This window comes from Glandiceps talaboti, chromosome 6 (assembly GCF_964340395.1).
Source record: "Glandiceps talaboti chromosome 6, keGlaTala1.1, whole genome shotgun sequence".
NCBI lineage: Eukaryota > Metazoa > Hemichordata > Enteropneusta > Spengelidae > Glandiceps > Glandiceps talaboti.
This window is the reverse complement of record NC_135554.1, coordinates 10,325,837-10,348,663: the sequence shown is the minus strand read 5'-3', so window position 1 is coordinate 10,348,663 and position 22,827 is coordinate 10,325,837. Positions and strand designations below refer to the sequence as shown.

At 34.3% G+C, this 22,827-nt stretch overlaps 1 protein-coding gene across 1 annotated transcript in view; it reads left to right on the top strand.

Annotated features, from left to right (window-relative positions):
• The first annotated feature begins 718 nt into the window (after positions 1-718).
• Positions 719-22,827, top strand: part of LOC144436301 (receptor-type tyrosine-protein phosphatase kappa-like) — a 44,628-nt gene continuing 22,519 nt past the window's right edge. Inside the window, exons 1-17 of the mRNA XM_078125053.1 lie at positions 719-835; positions 4,190-4,570; positions 6,339-6,590; positions 7,196-7,327; positions 8,133-8,285; positions 11,279-11,410; positions 12,227-12,538; positions 13,718-13,788; positions 14,893-15,139; positions 16,121-16,447; positions 17,678-17,965; positions 18,183-18,400; positions 19,101-19,170; positions 19,559-19,665; positions 19,820-20,024; positions 21,023-21,125; positions 21,642-21,924. Coding sequence (XP_077981179.1) covers positions 754-835; positions 4,190-4,570; positions 6,339-6,590; positions 7,196-7,327; positions 8,133-8,285; positions 11,279-11,410; positions 12,227-12,538; positions 13,718-13,788; positions 14,893-15,139; positions 16,121-16,447; positions 17,678-17,965; positions 18,183-18,400; positions 19,101-19,170; positions 19,559-19,665; positions 19,820-20,024; positions 21,023-21,125; positions 21,642-21,924 — 3,363 coding nt within the window. The 5' untranslated portion in view covers positions 719-753. The remainder of the gene's footprint in view (positions 836-4,189; positions 4,571-6,338; positions 6,591-7,195; positions 7,328-8,132; positions 8,286-11,278; positions 11,411-12,226; positions 12,539-13,717; positions 13,789-14,892; positions 15,140-16,120; positions 16,448-17,677; positions 17,966-18,182; positions 18,401-19,100; positions 19,171-19,558; positions 19,666-19,819; positions 20,025-21,022; positions 21,126-21,641; positions 21,925-22,827) is intronic.

The window sequence follows — 22,827 nt, the reverse complement described above, 5'->3', positions numbered from 1 at the left end:
TACCACTGAACGTGGACGTATGATCGATGTCAAATAGTATTGTACATCCGCGCACTCAATCTGTTGTGAATGTATGACGCCGCCAACGGTACAATAATACAATGGTATTCCTTCGTTTTCAATAGGATGAACCTTTTCTCATCTAATTTCGGTTTTTTATTTTTTTTTATTTTTTTTTTAGTTTGTTGGTTTGTCATCTTTTAGCCTCTTCAGTTTGTGTTTCAACTTCGGACGAAAAAGAGCTCTTTATAAAAATAAAAACAAAATGCTTTTAAAAATACAAAACAAAACACAAAACAAAAAACAAAACAAAAACTTACGTTGCAGCTATAGTTCATGGTGATGTCGCTAAATTTTGTTGTTTACATGTTCGGAAATAAATTCAACAAAAAATTCTAAAATATGTAAGAATTGGCAACTTACCTTTACTTGGGATATTATCACAATCATGTTCTCTATAATATGTCTCACAGGTGTAACACACATGATAACTATTCTTCGAAACAACTTAATGAAGATAAAAACTGAACTAAAATCCGAGATATGGAGGGAATTTTAACACGTTTCTCCAATGCGAAGCTCGGTGAACAGGAAATGTAGATGTAAATATTGTCGTCTGCAACAACTTAGCCCCATGACGTCACAGACCTCGAGCATCATGAATATTCATAAACCGTTGACCAATGAATTCATCATTTCATTTCCGGTTTCACTCCGTAGGTGGTGCGCTACTTCACAAACTTATTTCCAACAATGGCGGCCATATCGGTGGCTTCTGTGTTGACCATGAATTCTATTGTGTTCTTGACCTGTTTCTTCTGTTACTTGGTGTCAGGTAAGCACATTTTGGTGTACGGTATAGTGATCACGAATGAAGGGCTCCTCAACCAACGTTTTACCCACGAAATGTCAGTTATTGCGGCGTAAATAAGGAAGTGGCCGAAGCCAGCGTTCACAATTGTCGATACATCGTCTTCATTCTCAAACTTCAGGACAATTAATCGACAGTGGCTGACTTCATGCCCACGCATATGATCATCTTTATCGTTTCGTTACTGAGGATTTCCGTAAATTTGATGACTAATCTGTAGATAGTAGAATACTAGGTTAGGCTAAAGGTTTGAAATTGCAACGTTCTGACAAATGGGGAATCCGTCCACAGGTTATCTTCTGTTGGCTCCCAGATTCTCTCTACTTGTAAGTTGTATAAATACACATAAATTGTTTGTCCAAGCATTCAGTTTTCTGACTAAATCCGTCAATGGGGAGGTCTAAAGGGAGGCCAATCGTAATGAAGTGGGCACAGTTGTCGTGAAACGACACGACATTGCACTGTAAGCACGACCTTATTCTCCTCTGTTAGCGTTGAGATGAGATAATGTCTACAACGTTTCTCTTTTACATAAAATTTAATAACGTTCAAGTGTGAATAAGTGTAGCAATGATGACGTTTCACTGTACTGTATGTATTGTCTTTTTTTCTCTATCGTTAGACCACAATAGATAACTGTAATCAAAAGAAATAGAAACCAGACATCAAACTGGCAAAGAATGATTCGACGTTATCAACAACATGTGATAACAATCCAATGAAATATTCATTATATTGTTAATGAATTGTTTATATTTCTCAGCATGCTACTAAAAACTATCAGTCATGATGAGTTACATGTACAGTGTGTATGTAGCTGATTCCTAAAGTAGACAGGATAGTTGAACTCCATGTCTTTGTATTTGTTTGGTACAGTTTGATTGTGAACTGTCAGCTCATCATTAGTCTAATTCCTAATGGTTATTGTACTACATGTACATGTATCGTTACCATTTACACCTCCACTCACAGAAACCATGTTGGCATCCAGACTAGTACACCACTCATAATATGGATCATCCATGGTTAGTAACACGGAAGTACCCCTTTTTTTACGGCTTGGCCTTCTGTAACCCTGCATACTTCATTGACCTTATTTCAAAGGAAACGGAAAATACATTTCTTAACTTCTGTCATCTGCTACATGTACATGTAAGAAAAGAGTAGACATTTTATTTTAAAGGTGATAAGATATCCTGTATTGACAGTGACATATGTTTGGTGTTTGGCCATAGACATTGTCTATGATTTAGCTATTAAATGTCTACATGGAGATATTACATGAATTTATCCATATTATACATTTTGTACAGATTTTAAAATATAGTAAATAGGTCATGGATGTCAACAGTACAATCTGAGTCACTACATTCTTATGCATGTAGTGCCAATGTGTACATTATATACTACATACAATGATAGTGTGCACATGTACATCATATGTACCCAGTGATACATGAAGCATGGTTGGTTTCAATTTCACAACATTACATTAAATTTTGTAAATGCATTTAAATACCTACTTTTGTGTTTGCTTTCTGAATATTTAAAATGTAAGGATGTATGATGGGAAACATGTACATGTATCACTTGGCTGGCCTATATTTCCATATAAACAATGTACATGTAAGACTAGTGTTAATGTTTTGTTAAACCAGAGAGAGTTAGTTTCTGTTTCTATCGGTGTACAGATTGATGTACATGTATAGAAAGTTTACTGTACATGTAACTGTCAGACATTATATTAGTCATGGAAGTAGACTTGTTTAATGCTGTTATCCTTGTTAACATTGCATTTGTAAACATACATGTGAGTCACACTCAAAAGAGTGAGATACGGCAGTTTTGTATACTTCATGTACATGTACAAAATGTACTGGTATATTTTCACATACATTGTAATGTTGAGACCTTTGATTTATGTCAACAAGATGTGCTTGAGTGGTTTGTCTGTGGCATTTAAAATTTTATGTTCAACTTTTATAGGTCTGTTCTAAATAGTTCATACACATGTAGCCTCGTTCCAATTTAAACTACATGTATAACAAGTCTGTTCCATTGAGAGGCATACATGTACTACAATATTTAGTGATGATTTTACTGAACATTTTGGCCAAGCACAAAACACGAGAACACACAGAGACGAATTAATTACTATAATGTGTATTTATAAATTCACTTATATAAATTACATGACAATTTTCATCACTACTGTACACAATAGAGAAATTTTCAGGAAACCACAACATTCCTGACATCATCGATAAGTTTTACCTCCTGGTACATGTATCTACATGTATCTATGTACCACTCAGATTTCCTGTGAAGCACTAGAAACCACTTCCTTCCAAAGGCAAGTGTTGGTATGAAAAACAGACAGATATTGTGCTTCTCATTGTCTTTATTCTCCTTGCTGTTGCTGTAAAGTTAGTCAACAAATTAAATGTATGTTAACCCCCCCCCCCCAGCTATCCCCCCCAGCTATAATGATAAACCTTCCCCCACCCCAACTAGAATGTACTACTACATGTAATATGTACATGTACAAATGTACATGTACATGTTGCAGTTCCCATTCTCACAACAGACAGAGCCTATATGTACAACTTCTATAGCAGCAACATCCTACATGTATATTAGGGATACATGTACATCTTGATGTATCTTGTAATGTTGCTTTTTAATTATTACAATGTTATCAATAAATAAACAGTCCCTGATTTACAAATTCATGATGATATACTTACATGTATGTTTCTTTTCCTTCATGTACATGTACATTGTACTATCTAACAGAAGGAATCAGCTTCAACATTTCAAGTGATTATTTAATATTAGGTACATGTGTACATTGTAACTGTACATTTGTACATTGTACACCCATACACCAATATGTGTACAGTATCTTATAATACTCATTGCTCATTTACTTTCTCAGTAGGATACACATGTATATATTAAACAACTTTCCCAATTGTAGTAAAAAAAAATGTGCATTTACAATGTATTGAGATACATTGTAACTTTATGTACATATAGTATGTATGTACAGGTATCTTGTTGATATTCCACTCTATCTACACATACATACAATATACATGTAGTTATATAAAAGTACATAATGTACAATGTACACGTACATGCTGTACACATGGTTACAATGTACAAACATATGGATAAAACTAAATTGTAAAAAAAATTACACATGTATCAGTTTCATATTTACTGCATCATGGATATCCCTCTTAAAGTTTATGTACATGTTTTTTCAATCAAACTCTTCAATGTTTCTTTCTCAATTTGTTCAATACATTGTAGGTGTACATGCAGAACTTTTGTTTTGGAGTGAAAGTCCCAACGTGCAAAAAGACTCTGAGTTTGTGTTTGGTTGTTTTGCAAGTGATTCACATAGAGATGAACCTTTGTCAGTCGGAAGAAAAGTTTACACTGGAACACAAAATGTTGGTCAAGGGTTTACTGTAAATAATGATATAGGGTCTACCAACCAGACACTGCCTGATGATAGTGGATTTCCACCAGGATCTGTGATTAGTAATCTCAAAAATGATGACTTTGAACTGTATAAAATTTACATGCCAAAGGGACAAGCTGGAAGAGTTGGTGTCTTTTACTGTAACATTAACAACTCAAGAACAGAGTTAAACATTGTAACCTTGGTCAATCCAAGTGAATCTGAAGGTAAGTAACATTGTCTTGTTGGTTTGTACACATACAATTAGACATTATTTTACCACAAAGATGAGATAAATATGACAGAATCTAATGACACACAAGGGCAAGAGTGAAGAATTGGGTTCTGTTAGTATCCCGAAACGACCAGGGTACTGGTACCGAATTGTCCAGGGTAACAAAAAAGTGGTACCGAATCAACCAGGGCCAAATTGGTCTGGTCCCGAATCATCTAGAAAGCGTATTACATACATGTATGCATTAATGCAAAACAGCCTGTACTTGTTTTCATGTACAACAAAAGATTGTAATTTGCATATAATTTACATGCATGTTTGTATGCAATAATGTTTTCTTCGATATTGCACTGCAGTGCAAATACCACTTGTATGTACATTGTATGTGGACCGTGCAAGTAAATTTTGATATGTACACATACATGTACACATGTATGTAATATCAACATATGTACATGTAACAATGTTTTAAGAAAATAATAGTAACAAACAATTCCAGTGAAGACACAGAATTACCAAATGTATAGGTTTTATATACATGTGCAAGATATGCATTTGCCCAGCAATAAATTGGAGAAGTAAAATCCATGAATAGTGCTCTGTGTGTTTGGCAATAGAAAGTACACACACATTCATGACTTGCTGAAGTTAAGGTACATGTACATACATGTGTATTGTAGACCATACAAAAATGGGGAAAATCTTTTTTAGCCTTTTCAAAGAATGGTATTCCGGAACATTTTGAAATTTCCATGACTTGAGTCACTACTGTTCATTATATTATACCAGTATATTGATGGCGCAAATCGAGAGATCTGATTGGTCTAGACATAGAACTAGCGCGTCTAAAACGAGCGATAATGCACTGCTGGCACGCGTCCAAATTTTGTTTGTTTTGGCTACGGTCGAGCGTTGAGTTGTAGTCCGCTGTGACACTGATTGCGAACTCTTCGAATTGTCAGAGGAGGATTTTCTCTCAATGAGACAATATTTTACGAGAAATTATTGAAGGAAATTTCGAAAGCAACCAAGTCATCGAGTATTTGTTCAAATCATCGCCTACTACATGTACTAAGGTCAAGGCATGCATGAAATCGGTCCCAGCCTCGGCGCGGCTACATTGTCAATATCAACCTGTCTATCACTTCACCGAGTCGCGAATTCGGCCGGGAACGATCGAAGCATGCTGTATTCAATAAACCACTTTAAGTTTATACCTTGAGTCAAACAGGTTGTTTATTCATCACTGTACACTTTTAATAAGCCGATCAATGTACAGATTATCCCTAGAAACGATTCGCAGATAAAATAAATCCAGTCGCTGCAGCTGCACGACGTTCACGTTCAGGCCAAGATCAGCTGTCTTGAAAGCAGTGTTATTGTTATGCAAATTAGCCACAGGGGCGCATATGAAACGAGAAAACGTTAGTTCTTATCTTGTTTCCGATATTTTCAATATACTGGTATAATATAATAGCGATAAACCACCCCCTGGGGAAGGTATACCACTCGGTTTTGACCAGTGAACTCAATATATGCACTCGCTATCGCTCGTGCATATATTTCGTTCACTGGTCAAAACCTCTTGGTATACCATCCCCAGGGGGTGGTTTATTGCTTAATTAGATACTGTACATGTACATGTATGCAACATTTAGAGGGGAGATGAAATTTATGTTGTCTTTGTGTAGAAAAGAATGTACAAATACAATGTGTACATGTTTAAATATATTTTGTCACTTATCCATTTCATAAACCAGCTAATTTGATTCCATCATACTATCACAAAACTGTGAACACTGGTAACCAAGTTGACCTAGCAGTAACAGTCAATATTGACACCACAGCTGATTTAATATGGCGACATAATGATGATAACAAAAAGGACTGGAAAGGTAACAGAGAGGTGCAGATCAGAGATGTTACTGAAGCTGATGGTGGGATATATGAATCTTACCTAAAGGGTGAAAGGGAAACTGGCAGGCAGTCTATTGTGTTGCTGAATGTTAGAGGTAAATATGTACATTTTGTACATCACATGTACAGAATTAAAGATACACAGGAAATGTGTTTTAGGGACACGAATTCTGTAATTGCATGTTTATAAATCACATTTCTAATTTCTACGTGTGATTTCTGTGTTCACTGTAAATATGTCTTACATAGAACATGTACATGTCATCTGATGTTTCAGAATGAGTATATATTTGTATGAAGGTATTATTTATTATTGATATGGTTTATGAAAAGCATCCATCTATTGAAATAGATTTAACTGACGAGTAATGTAGTACAAATATGGAATATGTGTGTATACAGTGTATGGCTGCATAAATAGAAAATTGTTAGGAGCAATTCCTAAAACAAACAAAAATTAAAAAGTAGAATTAGATAATATGGAAAAATATGCAAATCAGATAACGCACATTGTAACAACAGAAATACAGATGAGATGATAATGATTTCCAGTAAATGTGATTGTATCATATGTAAATACTTGTACTATAGTATAAGGATGGAATTCTAAACCACACTCCTGGTATATGTATGATAGAGGAAGAAAGACTATGTAACTCAAACTATTTCTATTTTTCACCCTTATTCTAAAATAATACAGTTTGTACAGATGAAACGTGGGGTGAAAACTGTGAAAGTGATTGTCCACTTTGTTACAATGGAGGAATGTGTAATGATGAGGATGGCACATGTATTTGTCCACCTGGATTTATGGGAGAACAATGTGAAAATGGTGAGATACTACAATAACATGTATTACTACTAGATACCGAGGGCCAGCAAGTGAATTCTGCCAAAATCAGATTATTCAAACTGTGATGAGACAGGATCGACTGCTAATAGAACTTAGAAGTGAGAATGTATACCATATCTGTACTGATGTAGTAATTGCTGCCAGTGTGACACTGTATTGACAGTAGATACAGATCAGAATATTTCTCCTTACAGTACAGTATGGCAAGAACTTCACCAGGCTTTTTTATAGTTGAAGAATGTAATGAGAAACATATTTTGAAAAGTTTAAATTGTCAAAATGACAATATTTCTTACATCTGCACATGTACGTCTGATATGTGTACAGAAGTGATATTTTGATTTTGAAAATGAGGAGCATATCTGTAAGCCATTGGTAGGAGTCATCATTTCAAGCACACTCTGTATTTTCAAAGGATATTGCATATGTTTAAATATTATTCCCACTATTTTTGTTCATTCAGCCAGGAAAATACAGTAAGGGGCCTTGTCACTATAAGTCACTAGACTCGTAGCAGTGTCACAAACCATTAGGTCATGAGTATTTTCCAGCTGACTGAAGATTTATTGTCTTGGAATAATGATATTGTTAATTGTTTTTTAACTTAACTTTTTGAGCACAGCAGAACAAGTTACATTTGTATGTAGACCCAGTTTGTTGTGGTGTGCAATGACCAGAGTATATGTCCATATTTTCTGTTCAAAGACAATAAATTAACTTGTGTATGTTGATGTATGTCAATGTCTTTGTTAGTCCTGAGTAACTTTGGTTCGCTTAATTACAGCATGTTCTCCCCATTATTTTGGTGCAAACTGTGAAATACCATGCAGTATGACTACTGGACGTGATAATACTTGTAATGGTCAGTTTATATGTCAACGTGAACCCTATGGATGTTCATGTGTTGCAGGATATGGTGGAAAGAACTGTACTGAAGGTAAGCTAATTGTTATCGTTTTGTTTGGGTGCCACAAAAATCTTAGGCCAGTAAGACCCACAAGGACCATAAAAGCAGAGAATTTACAAACTGGATCTTGGTTAACATCATTGAACAGTGTTAATAACAACTCTCAAGTGTTTTGTAATTGACAATTGGAAGAATGCCAAGTACATGCACATACAGACATTCTTTGTAAAAACAATAGTTGACAGGAACTATCTGGACAGTAGTACTGTGTATGTGAAATCTTGTCAGGCATTAAAAACAGCTGTCACTGTCACCAACCATTCTGACTAATACTCCCGTTTCGGTGTAGTATTCCTAAGTACGAGACCTGTTACCATACACATATACAGGAAAACAATATCATGGCACATACAGTTTAAATATAGTCTTGTTTAATTGATACAGCACCAACATGTATGTGTATTTATGATAATATCATTCATTGAGAAATATGATAATTGTGTAGAGATGAAATGTTCAAATTGAATTTCTTTTTAGCTCCGCTGTCAGCGAAAGCTGAAAGCGTAGCTTTAGGTATAGGTGGGTATTGAGGTATAGAGAGTAGAGTGAATCATAGGTGTCCGTCAAACTTTTATATTTTTACTATCTACTCCATAAGTGACAGTCGGAATTCTTCGATATTTGGTGTGCATGTTCCCTGGGGGGAGGCTATTCAGATTTGTTCATGCCAAGTTGATCTGTGCCATTTTCAATTTTTTATGATTTTTTTTCATAAAATGTCATTTTCATCAACTCCTTGAAAACCTCTTATTAGATTGCTTTGATATCTGGCGTGTTGATGCGCAGGGGGTAGCTTACTCAGATTTGTTAATTTCAAGTCAGCACATCCTCGTTTTTATTTTTTATGATTTTTTTTTTGTAATTTGAAAAAAAAATGAATATGTTAATGAGCATAATGACCGACGCCATATTGGAAATCAGTCGACGAGTCTTTAAGTAAACTGCCACTTTTCAAAAGACACTATTGACGTCAAACAAGCAATGTAATATGTGCTATAGTCATAATTCTACGCATTGGGCGCCCAAATGACAAGCGTTTGTTCGAAACAGGGTTGTAAACTTCAAATCCAATTCTGCACCCTTCTACATTATCAGCCAATCCGCAACATCCTCATTTGCATACTCTATCCTGATTCGACCAGAAGCTGAAGGTGACCTCATTCGACCGAGCGATTTTCCACAGCAAGTATCTTGAGTATCAACACAGGACGTTCTTAGTACTCACTAAAATCACACTTCAGACCCACTATAAAAGTGTGATGTTTTCAGATAACATGTAACTTGTGGTTAATTCTATATTGTCGTGCAATTTGGAATGACAGTGAACCAGAATTCAGACAACTTGCGTAAGGAAGGGCATGCCAGGCATGCGGTTGAAGTTTAAATATGGCCGACAGTTCACATGTAAAGTTAAACGACATGAACGTGTCTTGCCTTTCCAAAATGCAAATATTTGGCAAGTAAAAATAATTAAAATAATTACAACTTTAATTTGGCTTCAGACTTTGCATTATGTTTTGCGTATCTTTCCCCGTTTTACATGTAAATCCGAAAAGGTTCTCTCTCATCATGTCATCAGTGTCAGTGATCATACCGCGCGGGGTAGTCCTCGGGTGCACGAGTCTGTATTACTGACTTGACTCTAAACACCGGAGGGGGAGGGACAATTGTCAGAATCGAGTCCCGAATTCCTCCGTATGCAAGCAGGACTACGTGCGGGGCTGCTTTGAGTACGAGCGAGGTGAGGCATGTTGAGGTATTTTGTTGAGAATTATAAATATTGCGAAATGTCAAGTACAAGGTTTAAATACAATGGAATGATGAAAAAAATGGCAGAGTCTGCTGACAGGCGCCGGTCACAAAAAACACTGTGAATTAAAATATCAGACGATGTACATGTATGTATTAATCGCCGACAATTCACCCGTATGCACGAGGGACTAACCCGGAAGCAAGTCGTTGTCAGCCATACGTTACAGTGGTAACATCGTCCGAGAAATCGCTGCGTTCAGAGTGTCATTATTCACAGAATTGTTGTTTTCGAGTGAAAACCCGTCTTGAATTGTATAACTCTAACAAATGAAGACATGTCAAGTTATATTTTGAAAGTTGTATCGCTAGTTTGAGACGATTTTCTCACGTACTATAGTACTATCGAGGCTTACTTGGAAGTAGTAGGACCTTCCAGTTCATCGGGAAGTTTAGCCAGTCCGATAATTCTTTCTGGTTTAGTTTACAACACTTTTGATCACGCAGATTTTGTTGTTGTGATGAAAAGAAATTAAAAATAGATCATTTCAACCATTTCGTTGTGTTTTCTTTGTGAAAGGTAACCGAACATGAACGAGTGTTACCACTGTAACGTATGGCTGAGAATGACTCTCTTCCGGGTACTTGAGATTGTCGCCGTACGGAAACTAAGATGGCGATTAATACATTTCTTCCCTATATATATCTACCACAACTAGAACAAGTTGAATGTTGTTGACTTTGTAAATTTGTTAGAAAATTGAAATTCAAATTGCCTCAAAATTATTTTAGATCCCTAGTTTATTTCATTCTTCATTAAAATTTTCCAGGGTTACAGCTGTAAGACACTGGAATTACTTATAGCCAACCTCAAAATCCTCTTTTTTTTCTTTTTCTTGTGTGCATTTCCCAGTCATTTTTTTCTGAGATTTTGTGCAATTTTTCATAACAGTAGATTTTTGTTATAAAATGGTGACTATGGTATAAAAGTACAATACATTACCAACTTCTGTGTAAAATGTGTTTTATAGTGAGACATCATATGAAACCACTAACCACTTTATTGCATCGCTAAAACAAAACTGCATAGTGACTCGAAGAGCTGAAGACCTGAACCACTTCTACATGTCACCAAAATAAAAAATTAAATTAAAAAAAAACCAGCGGAGCTATTCTGACCGATAGGTCGCTTGTCTTTGTATTATTCTTACAAGAATGTCAAGAAGGCTACTATGGAGCTGGCTGTACCCAATATTGTAATTTCTGCATCAGCGGTAAATGTGATCCAATAACAGGTGGATGCTATGAAGGTTGCAATGAAGGAAGGACTGAACCACAGTGTATAGGTAAATACTTCTTTATGTAGATGGATACTTATTGGTTTATGTTCTATGCAGGGAGGAACTTTGTAGTCATTATGTCTTTATAATAATCAGTAGCCGACATTCAGCATTTGCCATGGTAAAGTCATCCATCACATTACTTTTCCATATGATCATTTTTTTGTACCTGTGTACATTTACCGGTAAAAAGTAGAATAATGATTTCAGTCACACAATTTTATCTTTTTTAGAAGGTGGTGTGAATTATAATCTGTCTCTCTGTAAAAAATGCAGAATTGCTTATGATATATCATACATAATGTGATAGTCCATATGATGTACACGTACATGAAGTAATAGCCTTATGCACTAGGATTAAAATGAACTACATGACTGTACATTGTTGGTGTATAAATGTGCTAAGATTGTTTGTCTATCTACAAATGTAGCAAATCATAATGTACATGTATGTATAATCTCATCTTATTATTCTCCTGTCACAGTCAGTGATAAGAAATAGTTCAGCTACAAGCATTGTTTGAATTGAAATTATTTCACTTACTCATTATTAATAAACATGTAGCACAGGTATGCTCCAGTTATCTGAACTTTGTCTGCAGCAAATAGCTTTTACCATATTTAACTTTTATCAAAAGACAACACAAATGTAGATTAATGAATGGCAGTGTACATGTAGGCATGGCAGAATCTTCTCATCATGACTTACGAATGTTTTAAGTTTTCTGTATAACCACTTTATGGAGCTAACAAAGAAATATCATTGATGATTAGAAATATACCGATACTATTTGTAAATGTTATTACTTTCATTGTTGCCAGACCTTCCAGAATTTGCCACGGAACCCGATGTTGCTGAGACTACAAGTGAAAGAGTGAAGTTGGCATGGGGTAGTTTAGAAGAAGTTAGTAACTTTCCAGTAACTGGTTACATAGTCTGGTTCAAGCAATCAAGTAGCAGTGACTGGAAGAGAAAACCAAGGGATGGTGTTTTGGAATCCTCATCATCAGCGACAGTGAAGAATTTAGAACCAGATGCAGAATATAAATTCTATATAGAGGCAAAAATATCCCAACCCTATGTTGTCAGTGAGATTAAGAGTGAAACAATTACAGTTAAGACAAAATGTGGTAGTAAGTATTGATTATATCAAATTGTACATGTTATTCAAAATATCTATATTGTACAAATGTATGTTGGAACCAGGAATAAACTAGCTATGTTCACATAGGGAAACGTTGGTTGTCACAAGGCATACATGCAACACAAACATCTGTTTTCCTTATACATTTAGAAAATTATGTTTATCAACCAACAGATAATGGAAGCATCTCTCCAGTATAGTAACAGCAATAAAAGATTACCGGTAGCACCTTTTTTGTTATCAGTAAAATACTTTAAATAGTTGCATATTGTAGTTTGACAGAAGTCATGTACATTTGTATTTGCACAGGCCATCCATCAGATACCATTTTCTACATGTGTATGTGATGGAGAATATGCAGCAAATAATTGTTAAGTGTTCATATAATTTGATTCAAAATTGTCAAAAATTGTTTCAGTTGTTTTAATTAGTGATAAATATACAATTCTATGAAATCAGTTTTAGTTTTACATCATAATGCCTCTACAAACATTGGCTCAAATTTGTATCAGTCCTTGGTATCATACTCTGAGCATAATGACATAAAACTAACATTGATTTCACAAGATTATTATAAATTTTCAGGTTAAACAGAAACACAAGTAAGGCTGATATTGTCTTACATGTAGCTGCATTTTATCGTGTAAGGGACCAAGAAAGGTGTTCTTGTATGATTCACTTATCCTGCCTTGCTTGAAACCTCTAAAATATAGTTATAAAAATTGACATATCTTATTAAGAAGAGGTCTGCTATACACAGTCAAGGCATTATGAGAAGTATGTATATAATGTTAAATGACGGAGTGTCAGTTGTCATGACTCTCAAAACAAAGCCCACACAATGTTGAAACCACTGTTTCAACAAAAAGCTCCTGTCATTGTTTATTTCCCACAGTGCCCTACCTAGTTTACAACCAGACTAGAGAGGTTGTGCACTCTAGGATTATTAATGAAGACTTTTCAGGGTCTTCTAGAAAGAGATGTAGCTGATATGAAAAATCAGTGTCATGTTTGTTCTCCTTTGCCAATGGAGAGGAAACCATGGATTGCTGATACTGCAATTACCTCATTTACATTAAATTTACAAAATACTATAATAGTAATGTAATCTTGCAACAGTTTTATGATGTTCAAAAATAATTGTGATATTATTTCCATTTGTCTTCAGCACCTTCCATTGCTCCAAATGCAATTACAGTGACTCAATCTGGGCCAAATAATTTAAAAGTTGAATGGCAGGTAAGTCATATTTAGAAAAGGTTTTCCACACAAACTTTTGCATGATAGGTCTACATGACTGAGTTTTGTCCATGTGTGCATACATGTACATGTGTTTGTCAATGGATGTATTTATTCTGCACAGCTTGTGATGTACAGATGCAAAATTTATTCAGGTTAAAATATACAACATAACCCTTTTTCACATATTTTTAACAAGGCTGCTGTAAACATGAAATGATTTCATAGAAATCTCCTATCAGGGTTCTAAACCTTCACCGTACTAAAGTACCGAATGTCTTGCACTGTGCAATCAGATTTGGTTGCAGCCAATCAACATTAAGGTGGTAAAATGACCATGATACCAGCCTTTCAAGGCTGACTTGTGAGACAATCACCTAATGTTACGTCAATGATAAACATAAGTTTCTGGTCATATAGTTTGGTGTAGTGTTAATGAGTACAAATAATTGGTCAATATCACCATAACATTCATTCTTATCATCAGAAGCAAGTAAACGACATTATATAGGCTATTTGATTTTAATCAACTTGTATATTTTGTGCACAATAGCCTCTGTTTAACTTTGACCTTCTAATCATAAGTTCAAAGTGGGGCATAAGTCTTTGAATCTATCAGGAACAGACTCATAGTGTAGTACAGATGTGAGTGGTAGCTGATTGTGTGGCACAGACATCATATCTTACAGACTATGAGATACTAAACTCTGGCTGGAAAGTTATGTTTACTAATGGTCTAACGATTTGGGGTGGGTGGTGAAAGTAAAAGAACATGCAAGATGAATCAGCATCAAAAGGCTAACATCATGGTCATTTTGACACCTTTTACATCTTAACTGTATTTTATTTGATGCAAATGGTCTGGTTGTAGTGTGCTGGATATGGGCTATTCAGTCTAGTCAGGTGTTTAGAAATGCAGCTGTATTTTTCAGATGGGCATTATGTAGGAATTAGAATTGGTTTGTTTGAAAACAATGGCCACTCTCAGTTAACCAATTTGGAAATTTGAAAACACTGTTTAGTTTAAGTTACCTTATAACTGAAATTTATCATCCTTGTCATCATGGATTAACATTTTGTTCTTACATAATAATGTTTCCACAGGTACAAGAAGACATAAGTGAAAATGTTCTAAAGTGTAATGCAGACAAAGCCAAATTTTATATTCTCTATGAAGCAGAAGGTACACAACCCTCATCTACGGCAACATCATCTCTTTCAAACCGGATGCATATAATCGGAAACAACTCCCTCACACCATGTACTCAGTACACTGTCACGGTATTATTGTTCAATGGAGAAAAAGAAGGACCTAGAAGTCAACCAGCCATAGGGAAAACTGGTTTACCAAGTGAGTGTTATACAACTTTACATGTACATGAAAACATTAGTGGATTCAAACATTCTGCTGGCATGTATTATCAAATACATCTTTGTTGCATAATACTCTAAACGATTTTAGTTTGATGAATACCATGTCTTGGAGAAAGAATTTAATGCAACAATACTTGTATATATGTACAGATAACTAGTTATAATTTTAATTTCCTTTTTTGAAAAATCTGCATGTAAATGTATATATTGCAGATCATAAATAAAGTAAATTTGTAAATACAACACTAAATTTGATTACTAAATATATGACTGCATTGTCAACAATTTCTGGTTCAAATGCATTCTATATCATCATCAAATCAAAGCAACCATTTTAGGAAATGCTTTTGAATACTGGCAAACCTTTAAGTGCATGACATGCATGTAGTAAGGGTATCACATAATCCATGTGACACAGACATTGTAAGACATAAATATATTACAAACATAAGTTCTTACTGACTAAAGTATATGTAGTCCGTGTATATCATGTATGCAGGCAATACATACACATGTACATGTATAAGGCATGAACATGTTACAACCAAGAGTTCTTCCTGACTTCACATAATGCATTACAAATAAACATATTCCAAAGAACACAGAATATTCTAAATGTATATGTAGCTAATAGTGTCATTCAAAGCCTTGTTTGTATCGTTAATTTTGTATTAAAAATGCATACCCAGTTTTACTGTCTTTCTCGGTCTGTGTCTGAATTTTCCAGCCATCTCCTCTGCACAGCTCTAGTCTACAAGTACATCTAGGTGATCAATTCCTTCTCAACTAAAACAATCATGTGTATCATAGGTACGCAAAAGCATATCATAAAGAAACTAGGTATGATAGGAAAGGTATATTGACACTGTATGTAAACAAGTCTGTTGGATAATTTAAACTTTAAAGCACTTGCTCAATATGTATTTATAAATTGATTTATGGATTATTTTCTTTTCAGGTGCTCCATCTCCAGTCACCAATCTAAAAGTTTATCAGCATAGCTTACCTACTGCTCTTCTGGCTGAATGGACTAGTCCAAGAGAGTGTAAAGAAGAGTATGTTTATATAGTCAGATACAAATTACTTGAAAGAGATGATTGTGATTTGTCAAGTAGTGAATATTCAGAACCTGAATATACATTAAAAGGTTTTACTGGAAATTATACTATAAATGGACTCATCCCATACTCAAAATACAAGGTTGAAGTATCCACTGCAGTGGATGATGTTGTTGGTAGTGAAAAAAGTTCCCCAGAAAGAAGTGAAGGAAGAACATCACAATCAGGTAGAGTAAATACATGTACTTCTTTGTGAGTACATCCTTTATACATGTACATGTACTAGAAATATGTTTACTACTTAGAGACAATTCTGCATTGTCTGCAACAACAATTTGCAAATTTTAAGCCTTTTCTTAAAGTACAGTACATATTTACTAGCCTGGCTTTAAACACACAACAGGGGTTTATAAAGGGCACTGTGGGTATTGCATATTCAAATGTGGGAAATTCAGACTGCCATATATGCTTAGCATCATCACAGACGTTTTTTTTTTCTTTCCCATAAAATATGACTTCTAGTCTTTGTACAAACTTCCTGAATGCCTAAAGATTGTAAGTTTATATTATTAAAAAAAAACATAATTTGTGTTGTGGGTCTAGAGCATTAAACCCACAAAACAAAAACAAAACGTAAAGTTGGTCATTTTGTGCCTTGGGCAACTCTAGTCTAAGATCTGTTATGACTTTAAATTTATCAGGCCTGTAATTCATAGGGGCAAGGGTATACATGAAGATGTCTAGAAACACAGTTACAAATTATAGTGTAAGTAAACAGACTAGTTGATTATGAAAGTAATCAAAATGGGAATGACTTTTTGCATTTGTACATTATGTATTGAGAAATAAATACTTATAATAAATAAAAGAATTCAGTATTTATTTAGTTGTACTACATTTAACCACAATGCAGTTTGACAGGTATATGTTCTCATATTTCACAGAACAGGTTCAAAAAATATTCCAGTTGCGGCTAGTGCAGCTTGAGGTGACCACCATATGAATGAGGATTGGATATTTATTTTGGATTTTTAATTTATAAAACAATTTCATCATGGCTTCCTTCTTGAAATATGTGTTTTTGTAACTCAATACTTTGCAAAGTGCTAAAAAGTGAGTTTAAAAAGTTTGTTATTGTACGTACAATAACAAACATTTTACACATTTATCAGTCTTTTTTAATTTATCTAGTTACAAACAAGGACTTGACACACAGTATGTTGTTTCACATTGATTTTTTAAGTAGGACATCATGATAAAATTGTTGTAAAAATTAATTATCCAAAATAAATACCCAATCCTGATCCATATGCCCACTTTGAGTAGTTTATGCATGGTACAATAGACCAAATAAATTGAAAAAACTGTATTGTACAATATGTGTTATTGTTAATGATAACCAACCATTAATCCGTATTCTGCCAGTAAAATATTGGTGTCTTATTTCATTCACAAAGCTCCGAGTGGACCACCAGAAAATGTGACCAACACGACAGTGTCTTCAACATCAGTGGGATTTAAGTGGGATGAACCAGCTTGTGGTATGAAAAATGGTGAAATTACAGGATATTATGCCCTGATGACACCACCTGTTGGAGACGCTATTGAAAAACATTCACCTGGAAAAGAAACACAATTTGGCTACTTACTGCCATACACCGAATATGGTTTTCAAGTAAAAGCTGTAAATGATAAGGGAACTGGAAACTTCAGTCAACCATTAATGGTCACCACATTGGAAGATAGTGAGTAATCTCAATTCTTCGTATTAAATTTCAATTTTAAATATCAATGCACATGTGACATTATTTTACGTAGCTGAGATGAATAAAAACAACAACAATACACCGTGTTTTAGGTTATGCTTGTTTCGTATTGATAGTTTAGAAACCTGTTATCCATTCAAATTCACCTATGTTGCAGCCAATGGTTACCATCTAACTGAATTTCTTTCTTAACCAGATCCAGGGAAACCAAAGATGTTACGAGTGAAAGAGACTACCAACACTTCCATCACACTGAAGTGGGAGATCCCAGAACGACCAAATGGAATAATCATAGCATACACAATACTGTGGCTACCATTAAAAGAAAATGTTTCCAAAATAACTGTAGATATTCAGGACAAAATGGTCTATAAAGTGAAGAACTTGGAAAGTTTCACTGAATATTCGTTTTGTGTAAGTGTGAATTACATTCTTGTTATTTTCATCAGAAATTGAAATACCTACTCTTTGGTTGATAGAAATGTAAATACAACTGTATGTGGAATGATATGCCATATTTTGTTGTCTTAGCATCTAGTGTTCAGTCTTTTGAGTAGAAACTTAATAAACTCTGAGGAATTGCCACACACATTTGACATTAACTTTGACCCAACCACTTTAGATATCAACATGCACTCAACTCATTGCATGATGGATAGATGATGACAAGCTGATTTCAGAGGCCATTTGAAAATCAGAATTTACTTAATATATTACTCTCAGACTGGTAATCAAGGCTATGGTTTACTAAGATAGACACAAACTAAAACCTGTGTCTTAATGTGTTGATACAACAGAGATAAGCTGTTGAATGACTGGTTGTTTTATTTATAGTTTCAGTAGGGCTGCTTTTTGAAAATCAGATCTATGGTTGCAGTGATTTGCTTTTCATGCAGTGCTACTTTTTCAAATTGATTTACAGTGATTTGACTTGAAAAGTTGACAAAATCCTGTTCCAGTACATAAACCAGATGGGGAAAGAATTCACCAAATCTCAAGGGGAAGAATGGTCAGATCAGTTTGAGCCAGCCTGGTGTACTAGAGATAAATTGATACAACTATAACATTGTAATGTATGATATTCTAATCACTTAAGTTTGTATCTTCATTACAGGTCAAGGCAGAAACCTCAGTAGGAACTGGAGTGTGTAGTAATACTGTCACTGATAAAACAATGGCTGGAGGTGAAGTTGAACTTAAATTTGTAATTTGAACAGAATGTATAAAACTATATAATACATGTAATATACATGTACTTGTAATTTGAACAGAATGTATAAAACTATATAATACATGTAATATACATGTAAGCCAGCATTCATTAATTCTTACTGAATATAATTTTACAGAGCAACAGTATTCATGACAACACATGCAGTTTTCAAAAGTTACATGTTTTTAGACCTGACAAATCATTGATGTGACAAGAATTGGTTGTCAGGATGTAGTTTTATAATTACTGATAATTTAATGTGTTACCATGGATAAGATTTAATTTAGATTCTTTAATGTAAACACGGAATGTGTATTTGTGTAATATTATATTCATGACTTTTTCTTTATCTACTACAGTGCCAAGTGAACCAGCAGATGTACAAGTTGTTAACAAAGGTCAACAATTTATAGATGTCAAGTGGGATGTACCAAAACAAACCAATGGTCACATTACTATATATCAGGTATGGGTCATTTACTTACTTATCATATTTCTAGAATTATGTAAACATTAATCAGTATTTCAATTCATTTCACATGTGTCAGTTGCAAAGTTATGTATTTCAAATTATGTGTTGATCACTTCACCTAACAATTTGAATGTTCTTTTTGTTCAAGGTCCACATTATGTTAATAGATCGTCCCTATGAAAATAATTTCAATCAACTTAAGTATGACTTGGATTATAAAGAAAATGTCACAGCCTTGCAGCATAAATTTTCAAGTTTGTTTCCAGCCACAGAATACAGGATAATTATCCAAGCATTCACTATTCTACCAGGAGTTCCATCTGATCCGATTGATGTAGTAACCAAAGTTAAAGGTAGGTGTGTTTTACATTGATATAGTTGGCAACATATATTGTTTGAATTAAGGGTAATTAGCATTTACTAATGTTACAGGGAAAACAGGCAGTGTTCACCAGAATACTAAATGTAATGTGTTGTGTTTAAAATCAAAGTCGACGATTTTGCAAGCACAGATTGTTGTTTTTCACATAGATAACAATTTTACTGCCAACACAGCATGCATGGTTGTTACAATTGTACAAGGGGAGTCTAAAGTGTTGAATGAATTATACGCAAAACATTTTCCTCAATCATAGCCCTGCTGTATTCAGCAATAAAAATGCTCTTATCTAGCAAATAAATAGCAAAAGTACTCACAGTATTGTACTTACAGATCATACTTACAATCACTTGCAACTGACTGAATTCAAACCTGGTATTAGGATATAAATTATAAACGATTCACTGATGTAATTTATCATACAAATGTACATGTATGTATCAAGAAATGTACTGGAACTCCCTACTATGCAATCAACAGTTTTAACAATACCAGAACACAAATTGTAATGTTTGTCAGAGAAAGCATGCTGCATATTGCATTGACATTAACATATTACTACTGTACTAAGAATAGTCTAAATGACATGTTGCAAGTATTTTCACTTGAGTAAAAAGCTTATAAACTCAGCTTGTGAGACTTTAAAACGTGATAAGGAGTGATACACGTAATTGTTTTTTGTTTACCGTACAGTACAAATACATGTATGCCTCTTCTGAAAAAATTATAAAAGTACACATAGACTTGATGATTTTAATACTTCTATTGTTTACTTTTCAACTGATAATCAGCATGTTAATTCTCCATCACCACTGTGTGCAGCACCTATATAATTGTTTCTTTTGCATTTGAGACTCTCCTCTGTTTAAAAAAAACAAAACAAACAAACCATCCTGTTTCATGATTGAAACACCAATTGAAGACAAATTCATTTCTCTTGTAAATATATGTAATGGTCTTTTGTAATTCTAGTACCAACATCAGAAATTCCACCACCAATCATAGTTGGACAAATGAGTGGTACAACGCTAGAAGTACAATTGCAACAGGTTGTCAGCAAAAATGCCCCCATCAGGTACTGGTAACTTTCTTTTGTCTTTAGTGTTCAGTGTATTAAAGATATGTACAAATGTGTGTGTGTGTGTGTGTGTTTAAAAGTATTCGACACATGACATACACACATTTACATGTATAGCACACATGCATTGATATTTGGAGGGGGGGTGTAAAATAAACTAAAGAGATTGACAAACAATCATGGTTCAGAAGTTAAGTAACATTATAACATTATTTTATTTGAAGACAATTGTATTATTGTTTGCTACTGTCAGTGAAATGATGTTCCTTTGGCGCTATGTCTGAATTCATTTAAAAAAGTAATACATGATTGTGATAAAAACATGTCTGCCCCTTGCAGAAAACTAGTTGATATATACAAATTAATGTAAATCATCCTTTTTTTCAACATTCGCTAATACTGAATCTATATCTAGGTTATTAATGGTGGCTTAATCACAGTATATCTGTGGAGTAAAGATTTTGGTTTTGCATAATGCTATTTTGTCAGTATTTTATTTTTGTGTCTCCACAGTGCATATAAATTGGTAGTAAGGCGTCTAGATGATGGTGCAAAGAGAAAAAGAGATACTTCCAATGACCTATTCAATGGTAACGGTTGGCAGTTATTTGAATACTATACAGCCAAAGCCCAAGGTTTATCCTATTATGTGACTGCTGAATTTAGTGGAAGTGAAACACTACCTGAAACATTTATTGTTGGAGATGGAGAAGTTATAGGAGGATACTACAATGCACCATTGATGTCAGGAGTGAATTATCAACTTCACTTTGGAATATTGTCCACTACTGAAGAGGTCAGTTGAATTTAAAGTGATTGAGTGATGAGAACTTGCCTTTCTGTACAGCTAAATTATTCTTTATTGATTTGCTAACCTGTTGTCAATTTGATATTAATATTGGTTTACGATTTAATTAATTGGTTTGTGTTATGTGACTAATGCAGGCATTAACTCTACCATTTGCTAACACAAACTGGTGTGGTGTGAATGCTAGGCTAAGCCCAGTGTTAACTAGCTATGTCAATGCTAGCTCTGTCAAAAAGCAATTCGAGAGTTGAACTGCACAGTACCTGTAACATAGAGCAAACAACATTGGCATTCTTCCTAATTTTGCAGTAACTTACAAATACAGTACTACATGTATATATATGGATTCATCCACCAACATTGAACATTACTGACTGAAATTCATTAAATATATTTCATTGCAAAGTACACCATTATTTATCCAAGTGATTATGTTTATGCAAATGTATGTTAGGAAATCATGTTAAAAAATTAGTATGCAAAGTAGATTGTATCATCCATGAGTGTGGTACAGATGAAATTAACTTGTCACAGGACAGAGTTTTTGAAACAAAAATAGAAGACATAGTCAACTCTAGATTAACAATAACAGAGATGTAACACACACAGCAGAATCCTTCACCAAATCACATTGAAACTGAGAAAGTATTGTTCTTTTTCAGTGCAGTAGAAAAGTTTCTGCAGAAAAAAAATACACATTGACTTGATGATTTTAAATGCTTCAGTTGTTTACTTTCCAACTGATGTCAACATCATGTTAACTTTACCTCTTCCTACATGTCCACTGTGTACAAAATATATAACATGTATAAGTGTTTCTTTTGCAGGTTAAGTTGTTGTTTGTTTGTGTGTGTGTGTGTGTGTGTGTGTGTGTGTGTGTGTCCTGTAAAA